At 46.9% G+C, this 20,799-nt stretch overlaps 1 protein-coding gene across 2 annotated transcripts in view; it reads right to left on the bottom strand.

Annotated features, from left to right (window-relative positions):
• Nucleotides 1-20,799, bottom strand: part of WBP1L (WW domain binding protein 1 like) — a 59,148-nt gene that overhangs the window by 28,422 nt on the left and 9,927 nt on the right. Inside the window, exon 1 of one of the 2 annotated variants that reach the window (XM_032313935.1) lies at nt 7,883-10,309. The exons of the other annotated variant lie outside the window; for it this stretch is intronic. Coding sequence (XP_032169826.1) covers nt 7,883-7,909 — 27 coding nt within the window. The 5' untranslated portion in view covers nt 7,910-10,309. Of the gene's footprint in view, nt 1-7,882; nt 10,310-20,799 lie in introns of those variants that run through there. 2 annotated transcript variants of the gene reach the window in all.

Raw genomic sequence — 20,799 nt, 5'->3', positions numbered from 1 at the left:
ATGGCCTGTTACTGAAATAACTGTAGCCCATTCTTTAAACTATATAAAGTTATTTAGGCACTACTGAGATCCCATCCTTCTGAAAGCGGGTATCCAGATTACTACTATCCAGAGTAAAGGATAAATTACCAGTTCCGGAAGGGCTGGATCTTAGCTACTGGCCATAAAAAATTAACTCCATACCTGCCCTTGACAAGACATAGTACCTGCTAATTAGGGGAAACCATGATGTTAAGATTCTAAATCTTTGGGTAGGTACTTAATACGTATTGTTTGGAAAGAAGCAGGAAGAAGTACACCTATTTTCCCTATATTCAAACATCTCAGTCCACTCTCCCTGAGACCTGTGACTTCTGTGACTGCTCCCTAAGCGGACTGGACATACCACGCATCAGTAAGACCAGCCATGAGTTTCTCTGCCTCAGCTCTACTGTCACTGGGAGCCAGATAATTCTCTGTGTAGGATGTTCAGCACCATCCTGGGTCTCTACCCATTAGTGCTGGTAGCAACACCCCACCTCCCAGATTATGACAATCAACAACCTCCAAATACCGCCAAATGTCCCCCAGGTCAAGGGGCAAAATTGCCTGTAGTTTAGAACCACTGTTCCAACCAAACCGCACTACATGATTTAGTGCAGAGTCGTGTTCTATCTGGTCTTGCTGCCTGATTGCCTCATGGGACCTCCAAACATTCTGTGAATTCCCCAGGAGCAGAATGACGTCCATCTCCCAAGTGCGCCTGCCCTAGCAAAGGATCAGACATGCAAAAATCTTCAGGAAGTGCTGACCCTGCCGACTGACCATCGAAGAACCGGAGGGGCTAGTTCTGCCCCACGCTCCCCTGTGCTTCTCAGCTACAATAGAACAAGCAGTGGCCTGAGGGAAGCCTCCAAGGGTAAGACTGAGGCTGTGGTGATGTGATTTTGCATGACCGCTGAGAGACCTGCCCATTGACCCAGCAATCAGAGCCGGGCCCATAAATCCAGGAGACGGAGAAGTGATAGCGCGTTCTATTTTTGCTGGCAGCTTGCCCTGGCCTATCCTGGGCCTTCCCACCACCCGCCAGAGCCACACCCAGAGGAGTGGGAGGTCACAGGTATTCACACCACTGTGTACATAACCCAGGATTTCCAAATCTCTGATGGAAACCACAGGATCAGATGGGCAGTATGCAAAACCAAGAATGAGACTACATGTCACAGGTCAGTGAAAGACCTTGAGAATGTGTGTGTTGAGCAAGAGAACCAAACAATAAAAATTTCCTGGCCTCCTTGATGCAATGCCCAAGGGAACTGATGTCTGATGTGCAACACAGACCCAGCAAGCTCCACGGCACTTTCAGGAAAAGAAGTCACTGTGCTCTACTTCAGCCATCCTCTGAGCATGGCTCCGTATTCCCTGAAATGCATACAGCTTTCAGCTTTCCCCTGCTGCCCTTCCTCTCTGAGTAAAAGAACAAGACAGCTCAAGCAAGTCACCTCCCAGGACTGAATCACCATTTCCAGCAACCAGCAGGGGATGCCCCAAAGGTCCAGAATTCAAGTTGAGTTGAGCCCAGCCCAGAGAAGCAATGCCTAGAGGCTACAGAGGCGTGCAGAAATGCCTAAAGTAAGTCGATGTGAGGAGCCCCTTTCAACCCACTAATTCTACAAATGAGCAAGAGTCAAGAAGTGCAAGGGGATGAGAACTAAGAAACTAGTATCTCGGGGAGCCTGGGTGGCTCAGTCGTTGGGCATCTGTCTTTGGCTCAGGTCACGATCCCCGCGTCCTGGGATCGAGCTCCACATCCATGCTCAGTGGGGAGCCTGCTTCTCCTTCCTCAGCTCCCCCCCTGCTGGTATTTCCTCTCTCACCATCTCTCTCTGTTATAAATAAATTAAATCTTTTAAAAAAGAAGAAGAAGAAGAAGGAAGGAAGGAAGGAAGGAAGAAATGAACAAACGAACAAACTAGTATCTGGTTGTTGGGAACTGGGACAGAAAAAGAAATTTTCCAGCAGTTTTTTTAAAGTAGCCCCAAATTCTTGTTCCCTGGACTAAAATCTACCTTTTCAAGGAAAAGGGGTGGGAAGGGGTGGATCCAACTCGTGGGTTATCACTGGAGGAAGTGAATGTTTTCTTTGGCTCCATCCTGGATAAAAGTTTCAAAATCAGCAGATACAGTCTTCTTTTCCACTAAGTTACTGTCCAGTCCACTGGTTTCTCTTTGCTTTGATAACAGAAATGTGATGAAAAACAACCCACATTCCTCTACAAAAGTAGCTTCTTGCCACAGAGATGGTTGGGGGCTTACAAATCCATCTGAGGGGCGCCTGGGTGGCTCAGTTGGTCAAGCATCCGACTCCTGATTTGGGCTCGGGTCATGATCTCAGGGTTGCGGGATTGAGCCCCGAGTCAGGCTCTGCCCTGAGTCCAAATCCTGCTTGAGATTCTCTCTCCTTCTGCCTCATGCTCTGTCTCTCTCGCTCTATAGTAAACAAATAATAAATAAAATCTTAAAAAAAAAAATCCATCTGGAAGGGCCAAGGTAAGAATCACCCCCTTCCTACCTTTAGGTGACAGCAGGGAACTGAGAGGTTCTATGGAGCTGTCACTTACAAGACTTTTACACATTAGTGCCAATGAAGATTTTGGCTTTGACCTTGGATAGTACAAACAACAAGTGTTACCTGGTGTTTGCTGCGTTATATACAGACAGTTCCCTTCCAAGCAGGGTCTTGCTTAATTTGTCCCTAACCTTGTAGAGAAAGGCTAAGCACACACAAGGGATAGGTTATGTCGATCAGGACTCAATAGTTGGTCATTAGCAGAGTGCAGGGCACATGGGGGGATGGTCTGGCAGATGTGGGTGCAGGTACTACACCAGAGGATACAAGAGGAGAACAACAGAAGTGTCTCAGCTCTGGCCTCCCGTGCCCCCGCAGCCAACGTTAGCCGTGTGATCCTAAAGAGAAAAGCCTCCTGAGTTTTGGTTTCCTCAAGACAGAAAGGAGCTAAGACCTCCTCCCTCGTGGTGGCTGTCACGACAAAATACCAAATAACAAACAAAATTATCACGTAATGTTGGCCAACATTCAGCAGGTTAGGGGTTAAATCAGAAGTTGGTAAATTCCCTCCTCCCTCTCCCTAGTGATGGCTCCCATCCTGCCCCTTTTGGACGGCAATTTCAGTGTTGTCCTCGTGAGACCCTAAGACCTCCTATCAGGCCCAGGGAGTGGCCAGGGCTCAACATTCTGGCTGCCCTGTTAACATTCAGCATCAGGCCAAGCAAGGGCCTGTAGTACCAGCACCCGCTGTCTCGACTACAAACAGCCCCTGGGGCCAGAAGCCTCTGTCCACGACATATTCCGACACGGGCAGGAGCACCCCAGTTTTGCTGGAGACTATTCATTTCCAGTATCATGGATCATCTCACTTGGGTGAGGACAATTTGGGGGACAGTGGGTCCCTCCCACAGAGAAAGGCAACATTCTGAGGTGCAAGATACAAATTGTTGTCTTGATGGCTCTACAGCCTAGACTCCATGGGCCAGCAGCTGCCATCAACTGGTCCTTCCACATACCTGCGGTGCCACCACTCGGACTGCTGGACTGTGGACAGTGACACCTGAAGAAAGCCCCCTTCCCACACCTGTGAACTCACAGCACCCTTGTCCCTCTCTAATGGCACTCACCACCACCTGCTGAACATTCCAGTTCTCCTGAGCACTTACTTCCCCTATCTGACTGTAAACCCCTTGAGGGCAGGGATAAAGTTTATGTCTCTTTGTATCTATAGCATGCTTTGAATGAAATACATGCACCATACTTTTTTGATATAGCATGTTAATCCTAAGAATCCTCCTGCATTATGAAATCAATGCCTTCTGAATCAAACATGAAATAAAATTCGTTCAAATCAGCAGACTAAGAGTGTTCTGTTGCAAATCTTATTCTATGAAGGTCAGTAATCCATCTGTCAGGTTTACAGGATGGATTCTCTCTTAACCAGAAAACTCATTTTCTCATCTCACCATTTAATAATAGGATAAGATGCTCAACTGTGGGGTATAGCAAAACCCTGGGCCACGGTCATGCCCAGAAAGTTCTGCAGGTGACTCTCTTCTGAAGTTTAGCTCCTCTAAGCACAAAAGGACTGCTCTTCAGTCAACACTAGCTGTCTTAACTGTCCCTTGCATGGAAGAAAAAATACAGCCTAAAGTTTAACTGCCCTTTGCAGACACTGAATTCACACCACTCTCCTAATGCTTTCCTCCTTCTCTGTGTCCTAAAGGATGCCAGCAGTTGGTGAGCCAAAGTCCCTGTCTTGCCTCAGACATACCTAGCACTAAGACTCATAGATGACAGTTTCCTTTCTCATCAACAGGAGAAAACAAAAACAATACTCCCAACCTGGTCTTTCTGGAATGCTCTTTCCTCAGATCATATGTCTGGTAAACTCCTACCCATCCTTCAAGACCCAGATCAGATATCACCTTCTCAAGAAAGCCTTTCATGCATACCACTCTCTACCCCCACTCCCTTCACCACCCTCGCACGCCCCCCCCACACCCCCCTGCACTTGACTGAGATCCTTTCCCACCCTCTGCGGTCCCAGGTCCTGGGCATTCCTGATACAAGCAGTTTTCATGCGACTATTGCCACGCTACTACTACACCTAGTGGTGCAGGGGGCGCTCTCACATTGTCAGAAACTAGCTCGTCAGAACCACCCGGAGAACTTCATAGGAATGCACATTCCTGGGCTCTGGCGCCAGACCTACAAAATCTACTTTGTCATTAGCCCCACTAATTTTTTTTTTTTTGCATTTTGGTGATTTTTATGCATTTTGAGAACCACTGCATTGGAGTAGGGGCTCCCAGGAGGTTAAAGGTTGTGCTTTACCTATCTCTGCATCCTTTGTGAAAGGTCCATATTCATTATGTGTTCCAATCTCCTTGCAGTGGCTTTATTCAGTAGATGCTGCATGCGTGACAGTCTTCCACAGAGTAAATGCAAATGGGCACAAAGAGACAAGACTGTCTTAGCTGGAACCTGGGCTGCCTATAAAACAACCTTCGGAAGATACACCCCAACTAAAACAATGCTCTTCTCACACAGGCACTGGCCAGAGCAGTCTAGGTGGTGAGAGAAACTCCAGGCTTTAGAATCAAAAGATAACAAGGGGCCATTAAAAATAAACAAGGTGTACCGGGCTGGCTCAGCCAGTTGAGCATCCAACTCCTGGTTTCAGCTCAGGTCATGATCTCAGGGTCAGGGGATCGAGCCCCGCATTGGGCTCCACACTCAGCTCAGAGTGTGCTGGAGATGATCGTCCTCTGCCTCTGGCCCTATCCCTCCCTTGCTCCTGTGTACACTCTCTTTCTCTCTAAAAGAAATAAATAAAATCTTAAAAAAAAAAAAAAAAAAGAGAGAGAGAGAAGAAAAAACAAAACTTCTATTACCATTTTCCTAGCTAGCTGAGCAACTCTAGGCAAACGGCTTCCCTCCCATAAGCCTCAGCGTGCACTTCTGCAGAAACAGAATCACACTACCACTTAAGACACGGTTGTTATGTGGATTAAGAGAGAAAAAGATGTATGAAAGTACATACGTATTATGCATGATAAAGACCAATAGCATAGACATTTTTGTCATTTTTTTAAAAAACAGAATTATCACTAAGTCATCTTTAGAAAGCTAGCTTTCCCATAGCTCCAGTAAAGAATGTAGTTACACTGTCAGACACAGAAATGCTAGAAATACACAAAATTATGTAACCAAAAACAGTCAAAATTTTTACAGGCGAAGGTTTCAAGCACCGAAGGTTAGAAAGGGGCTTTAAGAGGTGTTCCAGTCCAACCTTCTACCAGGGATCTGTTCAGAAACAAGAGCTTAAGGGGTCCGTCTGATTCCTAGTTTCAGCTCAGGTCATGATCTCCAGGTCCTGAGACCGAGACCCCCTGCCCCCCACGCCCAGCTCTGCACTCAGCCTGGAGTCTGCTTAAGATTCTTCCTCTGCCCCTCCACGCACCGCCCCCACTTGCCCCTGTGTGTGCGCACACGCACTCTCTCTCTCAAAAAGATAAAGCTTAAAAAAAAAAAAAAGATTCACCTGTTGTTGATCCTCTGAGATGCTCCCCAAGACCACCAACCCAAGACCACTCAGCTGAGAGGGGTGACTGGACATGGGCCCTCCTCTTCTCACCTCCTCAACAGACAAGATGACCAGCATACTGGTACAGTACGCGACAGTCTGCCAACCCCCAGTCAGCTCACTCTGGTAGGCCTGTCCCCTCCGCCCTCCACCTCGGGTCCTCAGGCTTCTAGTTTCCCTGTACCTCTGCGGTCGCATGCAGTCTTGCATCCCTTAGGGATGAGTACAGAGAAATAATGGTTACATTTTCACTAAATGCCTACTCTCCACCAGCCAGGGTGCTCATGTTTTAAGCACATTCTTTTGTAAAAACCCTTCAGTAACTCTTCCAGTCGGTTTTATTATTTTCCTTTCAAAGATGAAGTTCAGAGCAGTTAAGCGGCCTGTCCAAGCCCCTGGGGGAGCCAGGATTTGTTCACAGGCCTTGCTGGCTCCCCCGCCCTGCTCCTTCCACCCGACCACATGGTCCCCACCTCTCCCCCGACATCTCACATACAAGCATGGGATGCCTCACCCAGCACATCTCCAGCGCTGCTCCAAGTCCTCACCAGGGCTCACTCTGCCCACAGGTTAAAAGGACAGCCTTTCTTGGGGAACAGAGGAGGTGCTCAAATGACCCCCACCCCTCGGCCTATCAGAAGCACCAAAGGAACACTGCAGATGAACAAGAGAACCAGAGGTGTGTAGGGAGGGAGCTTTTCAGAGACACTGACTTTTGAAGAATTGGGGGCAACCCAAGGGAGATTTGGTCCCGCACCCCTTCTCTAACAGCGAGATGAGCCTAGCCATCTCTAGCAGCGTCTCGCTAAGGTTTCTGGTTTGATCTCTTCTATGGCTTTCCTCACCAGGGAACCGGCAGCCAAGGGTGTGTGTGTGTCTGTCTGTCTGTCCCCACCCCCTCTTACAGCCACTGGTTACAGTTACACATTCTGATACAGACCAGCCTCCCAGACCAAAGTGGGTGGGGTAGCCAACTCTCAGAAGCCCTGGAACAAATAGTTGGCAACAGCTGTGTTCTCAGCAGACAGCAGTTGGTCTCTTGCTACTGTTTTCTCATTCCACACTAGGTTACAGGCTATAATTTAGTGCCCCTACTTCAAACAGCAGTTCGTAAAGCAACCGAGACTCTGCCACAGGGGTCTGTTGGCTCTGTAAAGTCTGTCAGGAACGCCAAAAGGGGGCCAATCTGACCCCCCAGCCCTCTGAGATATCCGGGACGTCCCTGAACCCCACAGCCCTGACCACATGCGTACAAGGAGAAAAAGCCTCTGGGAGCCCTACCCTCTAGAGGACCCCCCTCTCCCGCCACTCAGAATCTCTCTGGAACCAGAAAACTGTTAAGAAATCTCTGCTAACGAACCAAATCCAAATGGAGCAAGAGAAAAAGCAGTTTGGATCAAGAATCTCCCCTGCTTCTCCTCCTTCCCAGTCTCTCCCCTCGGCTGTTTCCTCTGTGAGGCTAGGGAAACAGCTTTATGGTATCTAATGGAAAAATCAGAATGGACGGCCCCAAAACCTCAGGGATGTCGCGGGTTAAGAAGAACACGGTGGCCCTGGAAGTAAGGAGCAACTAGCACACAAGAAGAGAAGACTGGAAATTTCTGCCTGGGAGCTGGCCTGCTCTAGCTGCGTGCGAGACATTTTGCTCAAAGGTTCCCTCCACCCCAAGCAGTTAAGTTGTACAACAAACAAGCTCCCACCCTTCTTCCCTGCCCAGACCCGACCCACGATAACCCGTTCAGTTACCTGTCTAAGACCCAAAAGGAAAGGCATCCTGTAAGAGCATCGTCCACACTAACGTTTGGAACAAAGGGCTTTGAAAAGTTAAGGTCTTGGAATGAGCATTTCCCCCAGGTGGGCCTGCGTGTTCCTCGGCCCGGTTAACCCGCCTTCCTGAGCAAAGAAGAGAAAGTAAACAGAGTCCTGGGACCAGGCAGGCGCTCTCCCTCCCGCTGTCCCCGCTGCTCCCCCTGCCTGGCTCCGACCCACCCCCACCTTCTCGTGACATATCTCAGACGCAGCAAAGCCCAAGCTGTCTGCCAAGGGGGAAATGACATCAGTTCAGGCACAGCAGAAAAAACTCCAGACAGCTGCTGTGGAATACTGAGGAGGATGTGCAGCCCTGGACCCTGAGACGGCAGCTCCCCTCGGCTCTGAGCTGGCTGGGGGGGCGGGAGGGGGGCAGCACAGGAGTCAAATCCCTCAAGCTTTGAAAAGAGCTACAGTTCTCTGAATAAGGGCTAGCCTCGGGAGCTCCCAAGGTATTGTCTCTCCTCCCTGGGAAAGGAAATGGAGCCCAGTGATTTGTCAGTTTCACAGAAACTTCTCCGTACCCACTCCCACCAGAGTCAGCACTCCATAAATAACAGTTAAGCCTGGCAGTCCCAAATTTCTCTAGGGATTGAGGCAATCAGCAGGGAGGGCTTGGAGGCACCTTTCCCCCAGCTAAGGTAGGACGTGCTACCTCGGACGCTGACCTCTGGAGCCCTCGCGTCTACAGAGTTTATATTTCATAAACAAACTGTGCATGTACAGGTGCCAATATCTTTCCTCGCTTGTCTTACAAAAGGTACAACAAGTCCCACGGCAGCCTCCAAGTTGCCAGTAAAGCAGATCATCTATATTTAAACCGACTCTCGCTTCTGAAAAGTTCACCACCCTAGGTTTGTCATGCTTTCTTCTCCAAGCACAGTTTATGGAGAAGATGGCTAAGAGCAAGCTTTGCCCAAGAAGCAACAGCCCCGGGGCTGGTGTCTAGGGTAGGCCAGCTCTCCTCTGGCCACCCTCCCCTAAACAGCAGGTCCCCGCCCCTCTCCCTGGCCCTGAATCCTTCCTCAAAGACAACACGAACAAAGAAGAAAAGGTTCATGGTTGGATTTGCACTTGAACAAATGACTCCTTTTGGAGGACTTTATAAATCCAAAGTTACCTGCTAATAAATTCTTAGGCTGCAAATTAATTATATTCCCCATCACTCAAAGCAAGTGTGTCTCATCTTTCTCTTTGTTTTCCACAACAGTTTTCTTCCAGTGATACTCATCGAAGGCCTCCACCACCCAGGGAAATCAGAAATGACTCTTGCAAATTAGTACCTCTCACCCCTGCCTCAGACCATAAATTAGCAGCACACAACACTTACAGCATGGGGACTTGCCAACGGTACCTCTCAATCGTTAGTGAATCCAGCCAGACACACAATGTGCTGGCTGCAGGTCTCCCGCTGATGGTCAAGGTCACACTGACTTTCCTGACAAGGAAATGAATGAGCCAAGCCAGCTGAGCCATTTCCTCGAGGCTCGTTAAAAGAATGAACCTGAACCACAGCCTCACTGCTAGGGGAGAGAGGAGTGATATGTAGAGGGCAGTGGCTTCTGCTGTAGCCAGGTGTTCTGGGGCTAGGGGGCCATTCTTCAGCAAATATGTGTTCTCAAGACGTGGCCACAGAGTCGATCCTATGCCCTGCTACCACTCTCACACACAGGCCGAATCAGCAGATAGGAGGGCAGGAGACAGGCAGGCCCAGGTATCAGGGCACAGCTTTCAACACCCTCCTTTCATTTCCTGTCCCCTGGCAATCGCTGACCACCACAAAATGCAGCACTATGACTTTTGTCGGCCAAACTGGAGGAAAGGGCATCCACAGCCCATCCTGGGCCACACTGGTCTGAACTTAACCTAGTAAGACACAGTGGCAACTGCAATTCTCTGCAGAAAGTCCCATGGCGTAAATGTACTTATTCATTCACTGCACACCTACTGAAGGCCCACAGTGTGCCAGACACCGTCCTAGGCACTAGGGACACTTCCATGAGCAAAACGCTCAAGGACCCTTGCTCCGATGGGCTACAGAAGCATGCCCCATTTCTGAATAACACTCATCAGCAGTGATCTCTGAATAAGTGGAATTGCAGCGAAATTACTAGAAACCCAAAAATAATTTTGTAAAAGTTCAATCTAAATTATCAAAATTGCATCATAGGCTTCCCGATTTTCCCCTAATGAATCATCATCCTTTTATGGATGTAACTCAAAGCAGTGTTTCTAATCAGCAGCTGTCTACTTTTATCTTATAAGATTATAAAATCCTGTGTACAAGGTGGTGGTAAAACTCAATGCATTACTCCTAGCACAGTACCACTGTACTCCAACAAAGTGATTGCTGATAATGGCTGCTTTCTCACTAATCTCCTTGACCCTCCCACCCACCCCTTGGGGATTAACCCTCATTGAACACTGAGAGTTGGGGGAAGTGAGGAGGAAAAAGAGACTCAACTAGAAAATGTAGGCATCCTTAGGAGGGCAAGTTCACTTTTTGCCATGTGACCACAACCCAGTGACAAAGTAGTCAGCTTTGGGATTTCAAAGGCAAGATGATCATTAGCAACTCTACTCATCTGGGGAAAAAAAAAAAGTCCTTTTATGTAAGTGACCCAGGCTCATACTTGATAGACAAAGGTAAGTCAAATCCTTCTACAAACAATGTTAGTCATCTGCCTGACAATGCAGAATTTAATTCGATGCTGAATTCACCAACTTATTAAAAAAAAAAAAAAAAAAAAAAAGGAAGTCACACTATACCAGAATTAAGCAGGATGATGTCGTCAAAATGTTGCAGTTTAACAAATATCTACTGGCCCAGGCAATGTCTAAGCTACCCTTCCACTGACCCAGCCCCTTCTTCCTCAGTTTAGAAAAACCCCAAAGATAGTAATGCTGAAACCCTTTGGATTTCAAATAATTTATTATTTAAGAAGACACACAGTAACAGTGTATATGTTCCTGGCTAACGGAACGTATCCTTACACTGTAGCTGATACAAGAATCTTTTGGCAGTATCTTTCTAGGCACCCTATACATTTATAATCTTTAAATTCAGGGATGGAGGCGGGGAGAGTTATTTTTTTAGCACTGACAATGAGCCAGACTCTGTGCTAAGAACTCCTTTTAACCCACATTGCACGTAACACCACAACAAACTCATGATGTAGGCATTACCCCTGTTCAGCTGCAGAAACTGAAGCGTACGGACAGCTTGCCCCAGGTCACACAGCTAGCTGTGGGAGAACAAGGATAGGAATAAAGCCTCTAGCTCCAAAGACTCTTTCCTTGACAGCAATACAGGGGTCGTAGCATTAGACCAAAAGTTACCAACGAGGCAAACACCAGAACTGAGGGTTCAAGCTGAACACTGAGCAGAGATGCACATCCCTGGTCAGTGTCCCAGAACTCTGTTTTAAAAGACTGCCACTTATACGGGCTCTGAGCGTTGTATTCCGGAGCACAGAGGACAGGCCGTTAGGCCCCAGGACACCCATTCTGACCCACTTTAGAGCCCGAGTTCTATGACGTAAATGATTGTGAAAGCCCTCAAGTTCTCATCCGTTCTCAGCACACAACTAGTCTCCACGCAAGGAGCCGGCTGGAACAGAAAACCTTCCATGCATTGGATCTCAGGTCACTGGGGAACTGTTCCCACACTGTGTCACGGCAAGGTGAGGCTGGAAGGAGACTAGGGCTGAGGGCCAGGGGTTTCTAATTTCACAAGCAAGGAATGCGAAGAAAGGGTCTTGTCAGAAAAGGACAACAACTGCCAGGCTTCTAGGATAAAAGACAATCTCCAGACCCAAGGCCGTTTTTACTAACAGGAGCATTGGAGCAGAGGCTGCTGGGCAGACACAGAACGTCTAAGACGAGAGATCTTTGATCTTTCTCAGGTTGGCCACAGGCACATTTAAATGCCTTCCAGTTTGGACTCAAAAACACCAAAAAAAAAAAAAAAAAAAAAAAAAAAAAAAAAAAAAACCACCACCAAAAAACCCCAAAACAAACCAACCAAACAAACAAACAAAAAACAACAGCAGCAACAAAAACCCAGAAGTACAGATGAACTTCAAACCCCAAACCAAAGTGAATTGCCACAGAAGTCAAACCGAGGCATCCTCATGGCAGGAATGTGATGCCGGGCATCAATAAAACGACCCTAGAGTAATTATTTTGGGGAATGCCATGGGAAGGATTCCAAACCCAAAACAAAGATCCGCAGAACTTTGCCAAGTAGAAATGCTAAGGACTGCTTAGCTGCCAGAAACCAAGAATACTAGCTTATCTGTGTCCTGGGGCTGGACAAAGGCAGACGTGTAGCAAGCCTGCTGGGACAAGAAAACACACCTTTCCTGGTTTCTGAATAGGACAAGGAGTTCTACAAGTCACACAGGGCTTGCAGGGGTGCCTGGCACGATGTCTATGGATATAGGGGTGCCTGGCTGGCTCAGTCGGTAAAGCACACGACTCTGGATCTCGGGTTCTGAGTCTGAGGCCCACACCGTGTGTAGAGAGAACCTAAAACCAAAAGCCCAAAAAACTAAGACTACTTTCCTACTATTGAATCTTCCAGGAAAGACGGCTGGGCAAACAACCCTTAACTGTAGTATGTAATCACTTGCTAAACATCAAACAATACATTTCCATGAGGGAGTACACTAACATATGCTGACATCTCAGTCCCAGCACTTCAAGCAGGCCTGTGGAACTCTAAAATGGTTCAGACATGCATGGAGATGGTACTTCGATATTGTAATTGTCACTTCCCCTTCATCTGTGACCCAGAAAGTCTCGGTCCCATCCAGCCACCCAGGCTGTAGCATGAGGAGGAGGAGTTCAATCACTACTGGATGAACAAGGCTTGCCCTGGAGGATTTATTGATTCAATTGTCCAGTTAGGAAGAAAAGACAGCAGGTACAGAAACGAACACAGCCACTCTACAATAAATGTCGGGGGAGGTGTGGAGACAGTAACTGCAATTAAGAGCTCAAAGAAGGGAGCCGGGTCAGGGACAGAATGGCCAAAGCAAGCTGCATCAGAAGACAGGTACTAAAATAACATGATGCTAGGGACAGGAAGATAAGCATGGTAGGCAGAGCCAAGCAAAGCCCAAAGCCTGGAGACAAAGACATGTGGGGCATCTGAGAAAGACACGAGACAGGGCACAGACGAGTTAGAGGGAGGAGGCAGGAGTCCCACACACTGAGTACCTCTGACCAGCATGTTTGTTCTTTCTGATGACTAGGGCAGCACCACAAATAGCAAGGACAGGGATTTCTAGTTAGTATCTAAGGATTATTACGAGTATCTTACTAAGAGTGTGTGTGTGTGTGTGTGTGTGTGTGTGTGTGTGTGTGTAAAACTAAGTATTATTACTTAGTATCCTAGGCTCTCTTTTTGCTTCTTTACATCTTGGAATTGCTCCTGTTACACTCTGGGTTGGGGGGGTGTGGAGGGAAGACACCTCTTTCAAAGGTCTTTTAAACAGAGAGAAATAAAAAGTAGCAGAAGGTGATGAAGAAAACTCAAGAAAATTCCTTTATGCAGAGTCTGACCCAGCTGTCTTGTCAGAGAAAAAGAGAAAACACACACAGACACACACACACACACACACACACACACACACACACACACACGTAGTAGAAGGTGAAACCAGCTTAAGGACAGCTCGCTGAGGTTCCTAGCTTTCCTGCCCCCTAACAAGAAAATCTTTCTGTGTTGACAATCACTCACTCCACAAATATTTATTACCTTCTGGGACGGACATTTACTGCCTGCTCCAGAAAGTGCAGGGGTCTCTGAAACTCAGCGTGGACAGTGGGCTGTCCCTGAGTTAATGGGCTGCAACTGATCTGCAACTCTAGCTTTATCAAGTACAACAGCAGCCTTGTCTGTTTTTGTACCGAAATGCCAGGTTTGTTTTTTTTCCTGTCCTGAAAACAGTTCAAACCACTCCCCCACCACCAACAAACCAACAAGGAGCCAAGAATGACATGACAATCAGCAAGCTGGACTCAGGGCTGTCCCCTGACACTTTTCACGTCTCCCTCCAAGCTGCTCTCTAAACTGAAGCTTGGAATAAGAACAAAAGGGGGGACACGGGTCACGCCCAGTACATGACCCACACTGCGATGTAACCAGGAAAGAGCACTAACTCTGTTAGGAAAATTAGTCTTCGAGGTCTCCACTGAATCTGATTTCATCTCTCCCTCTTATTTCAACTCGAGCAAGACAAGGAGAGACGTGATCCGCTTCAGGTGGCAGCTCCGGGACAGGGGTGGCAGGCCAATAGTAAGGGTTAACAAGGCCCTCTGGCCACAAGGTTTTTGTTTGTTTGTTTTGTTTTGTTTTAAAGATTTTATTTATTTATTTGACAGAGATCACAAGTAGGCAGAGAGGCAGACAGAGAGAGAGAGAGGAGGAAGCAGGCTTCCCACCGAGCAGAGAGCCCAGTGCGGGGCTCCATCCCAGGACCCTGGGATCATGACCTGAGCTGAAGGCAGAGGCTTTAACCCATTGAGCCACCCAGGCGCCCCGGGCCACAAGGTGTTAAGAGCAATTACGCACCCTGTCTAGAGAGAGACCATCTCGGGTGTGCTTCTATAGGAAAAACCACCCACTCATTTACGTGCTCATAAGCTCAGCAAAATGATTTCTTCTCAGGCCTAACTCTTCGAAAGTAGAATCAGCTTAAGGGCAAGATGTTTAACTTTCACTTGTGTCCCTCACCTTACCAAGCAATGCTTTGCACAAAGGAGGCCCTCAAAAAAGGATAAAGAGATAGATAAAAAAGGATAAAGGATAAAGAGACTGGGTGGCTCAGTCAGTTAAGCGTCTGCCTTCAGCTCAGGTCATGATCCCAGGGTCCTGGGATTGAGCCCCACATCGGGCTCCCTCCTCGACAGGAAGCCTGCTTCTGCCTCTCCTGCTCTCTCTGTCAAAAATTTTTTTAAAAATTTAAAAAATAAAAAAACTTCAAAAAAAAAAAAAAAAAAAGGTAAAGAGACATATGACTGTAAAAGGGAAGCTAATACAGCTGAATCCCCAGACAGTAGTAAGGGTGACATTTTCATGGCCACAGAAACCCGATAAACAGCTAAGAGATAGGGAGAGCACATGGATATTACTGGGAAACCCTATGTGTGACCCCATTATCTGTACACCTGTAATTTCTCTGCCAAGGAATTTAAAGCATTTAAGCCATCTCAGAAGCAAAATTCCCATACTCAAGGTAGAACTGGGATGTGATCTAACCCCATTAGTTTTTCGATTATGGGGACTAGGATGAAGCTGCTCCTGGTTCTGTTGCCGGACACCAACTCACTCCATTAAGCACCACCTAGAAGCTGCCTTTTTTTCTTTTTTCACGTAAAGGATTGTGAAACTTAATAAGGTCTAGCTGGAAACGCAGCTCCTGGCACCATATCTTCCCTCATTTCCTGGATCTTACATAAAATCAAATATTACCTCCTCCCTCCTTTGGCTATTTGATAACCAATCTACTCCAGGTCTAAGAGCTCATGGTCAAAAGCACCAGAAGGAAACATTAAGACAATTTATCCCTCCCATAAGTTATAAGGGGTGGAAAAGCTTCTGGAACACACACATCCACACCCCCAAGTAAAACGATGACAAAGCGTGGTGGAACTGGAGAAGGTTTCATAGCAGATGAATCCTCCGTTCCCTCTGTCATATAATGTCCAACCACAGGCCACACCTGAACCCCATACTCCCAGGCCACAGAGAGTGGGGCAACACAGAAGACAGCAGTAGGTAAACTCTACTTCAAAACAACCCCAACCCAGGGCCCAAATCATGAAGCACTAGAGCAAAGCAGAAGAGGTAGGCAGAGATATGCTACAATACAGGCCTGAAGCTTAGGGAGAAAAAAGCTAAAAGTGCCTTTAAGAAAGCACCTCCTACCACGTCATGGCAAGAAGGGAAGTCAATGCAAGCCATTGGCCCTCCCTGAAAAAAATGACCAGGTACTCGTATCTTTGCACTTATATCCACTGTTCCAAAGCCTTCCATTTTATTCAAGATCCACATTCTGGGCAAGGTGTGCTCAGTACTGCCGAAAGGTAGAGCTAAGCAGCGAGACAATGAATCATCATCCTTGCAGAACTCAAGGTTTATAAACTCCTTTCACATCCGTGTTAGTTGCTCCTTGTATCAGCTGGTGACAGGACTAGAAGTTTTTCCTATCCCCACTTGCCAGACAATAGAGCGAACGTCCAAAAATGTACAGCGGCCTAGGACCAGATTTAGGATTTCTGACTGAAGGGACAGAGGTCTTCCCATGGAACCCCAGTGAGTGACACACATTACGCGCGCCTGGGGCGCTGACATTCTCCCGTGCTACAACCTATCCTCAGGACCGCACTCCAACTGCTGAACTTTTCTGAGTTGGCTGGTTCCTTCTATCAGCATTGCCCAGAGACAGCTCTGAGGCAGCCATTTCTGTGGTATGAGGCCCATGTGGTCAAAAAAGACTGCCATCTCGCTGGGAGACTCACGACGCGGGTGCTTTCCAGGGAAGCCTCTGAGTCGTCTCACAGTTAAGAAGCCTGTTCAATCCCAAATCTCCTACATTTCAAACAGCACAGCCTTTCTTTCTGACTGAACATCTGCTCATGGCATCATTATCTCTATGGTGTCTGTCAGCCTCCAAATGCTAGGTTCCATTTCTCCCTCAGCAGCTTTGTTCATCCGCTGTGACCACCACCCCCCTGCCCCCTACTGTACCTTGAGGGCAAGCATAGTCAGCCAGGCACAGGATGGGGACACGTAGCCGACACCCCTGGAGAGGTGAAAGAGGACAAAATATGCTTCTCATTTTCGCACTTTTCTCTGAACATTTGTGCAATCTCAGATAAGAGTAGGATTTTCCCCCAAATTCTCCCTGTGCTAGAAATTGAGGGCAAAAGTCCCAAGTTAATCTTTCACCTTATACACTGGGGAGTGGTTGGAAAGGGATATCCAACAGGGTAGCCAAGATGACAAAGAAAGTTGGGGGGTGCCGGGATTGAAACTCCACCACCAGACGTGGTCAAGTGAAAGAGAAAGCTGTAGTTGGAAGGGTGCCTCTGGCCTTCACGGGACTGAGAGGTGTTCTTGGGGAGCAACTTTTTTTTAAAGTAGTGACACACTTAGGGTTAATTACTTATGAAAGCTGAAGAAATGTCATAGCGTAGCCACATTTTGCTAATGGTATTTCTACCTTTGGATCTAACTTAACTTTCATAGACAAGATCCTATAACATGAAGCAATTACTGTCCCTTTTTTTAGGGTGTGGTACGGTATGGTGGTGATGCTGAGGAACAAAATCCTTTTATCTTTTAGAGATTCAAACAGAACTATTCATGGTTGAAATGATAGGAAGTCTGCAGCCTTCTTCAAAGTAATGTCGCTGGGCATGAATGGAAGCCAAAGTGGGTACAGCCAGACGAAGAAAGAACATGACAATAAATTGCTGAAGTTGGGTGCTGGGGACCTGGGGGCTCGTTACGCCATTCTCCTTATTTTTATACATGCTGAAACTTTCCAGAATAAAGATATTTAAAGGATTCTATTCCTAATAACAACTGCTCTTGACCCAAAGTAATACTAAGCTGTACAGAGCCCTTGAAGGAACTAAGGAACACCAAAGCTCAAGTGACAGAAGGAAAAAACAGAAAAACGGGACATTCCCCCAAATGAAAAACAATTGTGCTTCAAATGGCACCATCAAGAAAGTGAGAGACAAAACAAAACAAAAACCACCGATAGGGAAAAATATTTGATAATCATTTATCTGATAAAGGACTCATACAGGCTTCTTAACGTGAGACTCCTCAGAGGTTTTCCTGGAAAGCACATGCATCGTGCGTCCTGGAGAGAGACAGCAGCTTTCTTTGACCACATGGGCCTCTTATCACAGAAATGGCTGCGTCAAAGCCATCTCTGGGCGATGCTGATAGAAGGAACCGGCCAATACAGAGCAGTTAAGCAACTGGGGCTCCAGGGTCATGAGGAGAGATGGGAACAAGGGAGAAGGCCAGAGCCCCAGTAAAGTCTAGTTGAAAGGGGAAAATCCTCTGAGCAGTCCCTCACTGGGACTCCATGAGAACACTTCTGTCCCTTTAGTCAGACAAAGGACTTTAAAATGGGCAAAGAATTGGAACAGACATTTCTCTAAAGAAGATACATGAATGGCCACTAAGAGCATGAGATGTTCAACATCAGTAGTCATTAGGGAAATGCAAATCAAAACTACAATGAGATCCTACTTCACACCCGTTAGGATGGTCACGATAAAAAAGACAGACAACAACAGGTGTTGGAGAGGATGTAGGAAAAATTGGACCCCTCGTAATTGCCAGTGGGGGACATGACATGGTACAACCACTTGGGAAACCAGTCTGGCAATTCCTGAAAAAAAGCAGACAGAGAGTTAGCACAGGAACATTAATTCTACTTCGAGGCACAGACTAAGAAAAATAAACACACATGTCCACACAAACACTTGTCTACCGATGTTCAGAGCATTATTTCTAATCGTCCCAAAGCGGTAACAGCCGAAATGTCTATGAGCTTTACCCATCGAATAAAATGCATTCTACCGGGCGCCTGGGTGGCTCAGTGGGTTAAGCCGCTGCCTTCGGCTCAGGTCATGATCTCAGGGTCCTGGGATCGAGTCCCACATGGGGCTCTCTGCTCAGCAGGGAGCCTGCTTCCTCCTCTCTCTCTCTCTGCCTGCCTCTCTGACTACTTGTGATTTCTCTCTGTCAAATAAATAAATAAAATCTTTAAAAAAAAAAAAAAAAAAAAAAAAATGCATTCTACCCATACAGAAGAATATGAACGGAAAGGGAAAAGTGCTGACGCCTACTGAAAACATCCCGCTAAGTGAAAGAAGCCAATCACAAAATACCACACAGTGTTATGATTCTATTTACATGAAGTGTTCAGAACAGGAAAATTCAGAGTAGCAGAAAGTAGATGAGTGGTTGACAGGCAATAGCATTCAGGGGGCTCAGGAAGGGAACTTCTAGTTGATATAGGGTTGCTTTCTGGGGTGACAAAAATGTTCGGGAATAGATAGGGGTGACAGTGGCCCAATCTTGTGAACATGCTAAAAACCAGAGAATCGTATGCTCTAACAAGGGTGAATTTTATGGTGTGTGAACTGCATCTCAATAAAGCTATCATTATTTTTTTTAAAAAGCCTCAGAAACCAACCTCCCCTCAGAACAGGAAGTACAGTACACCTCGGTACAGAACGCTATGTGCTGAGAGTGGACAGACCTGCCTGTGGTCTAGCACTGCAGTCAGAATGGACGTCCAGCCGCAACTCCCACACCCAAGACAAGACACAACTACTTTGCTGATGATAAACCCTCTCTTCCTCACTCAAGAGGGTACGGTGATGTACAGATCAGGGTAACTGTATACATTCTAAATTACCTGCTCTGAAAATAAACAATTTCATACTTTATTATTAGAAAACAATAGCTGGAAAAACACCCCCATCAGACTGCCAAGGCTGGTAATACGGAAAGTCAGACACATACCTTCTGGACTAGGAGCTCACTAAAATTCACCTTAAATTCTTCCACTGGAAACAGATCTTGGATCAGTCAAGCAATAAGGAAGCCTCAAGGCTTCCCCAAAGCTTTAAAAAAAAAAAAAACAAAAAAAAACCCAGATAATTACACAGGCTAACATTAACCAAGTAATTACTATGTGGCGGACACCGCTCTAAGTGCTTTGTGAGTACTAACTCAATTAATCCTTACAATAACTCAATTAAACCACACAATAACCCTATAAGCTGGAAGCTACTATCCCATTTTACAGATGAGGAAACTGAGTCAATTAACTAGCCTAAGGCTATCTGGAGACAGTCTGGCTCCAGAGTCTGCACTCTCAGTGATGACACACTTCCAAGGACTCCTTCTTCTGGGATGACCACCACGGAAGGGTGGTTGGTTAGACCTGTGTGCCACCCAGCAGCTGGCTAACAGCTACACGCCATCTGCCTGACATCTCCCAGGAGCCTATAAACCATCTCCCTCAGCATCTGAGCAGGCACAGCCAGGCTTCCCCACTCCAAGCACACTGTGCGTGAATCCTGCTCCCCACCAAGGGGAACACCAGGGTCACAAAGACAGGGAGGAGACCGAAAGCTAAGTAAGTCAGAGACCTACCTGGCTTTCAAGAAAGAAAACAGAAATGTTCCCCTATGTGCCTGGGTAGAGTCAGAAGGCATATCTTCGGGGCCCCTGGGTGGCTCAGTGGGTTAAAGCCTCTGCCTTCGGCTCAGGTCATGATCCCAGGGTCCTGGGATCAAGTCCCACATTGGGCTCTCTGTTCGTCAGGGAACCTGCTTCCCTCTCTCTCTCTCTCTCTGCCTGCCTCTCTGCCTACTTGCGATCTCTCTGTCAAATAAATAAATAAAATCTTAAAAAAAAAATAAAAAAGAAGGCACATCTTCAAGGATAAACCAACGGCATAGATGAAGAAATGTTGCTTACGCACTGGGGGTAGGGGGGCTGAGCCCCTCAAAAACCCTACTGATGGGGATGTCTGCTGACACAACCGCTTTGGGAGAGCAATTTAGCACCATCCACCCCAAATGTCAAATGTACACACCCACAACCCCACAATCCCTGGTTCCACTTCTAGGAATCTAGCACAACTGCAGAAAGAAATACACAGAATAATGTTCACTATAAAACAGCGTGAACTGGTAAAAACTTTGCTATAACAGACGTTCACCTACAAAGCAGTGGTTAAATAAATCACGGTCTCAAGCAATAACACACAGGTGGGGCTTTTGGTTGTTGTTTTTGTTTTTTT

This window comes from Mustela erminea, chromosome 14, assembly GCF_009829155.1.
Source record: "Mustela erminea isolate mMusErm1 chromosome 14, mMusErm1.Pri, whole genome shotgun sequence".
In the NCBI taxonomy this organism is placed as follows: Eukaryota; Metazoa; Chordata; class Mammalia; order Carnivora; family Mustelidae; genus Mustela; species Mustela erminea.
The sequence above is the reverse complement of the archived record's forward strand: the minus strand, read 5'-3'. Positions and strand labels throughout refer to the sequence as shown.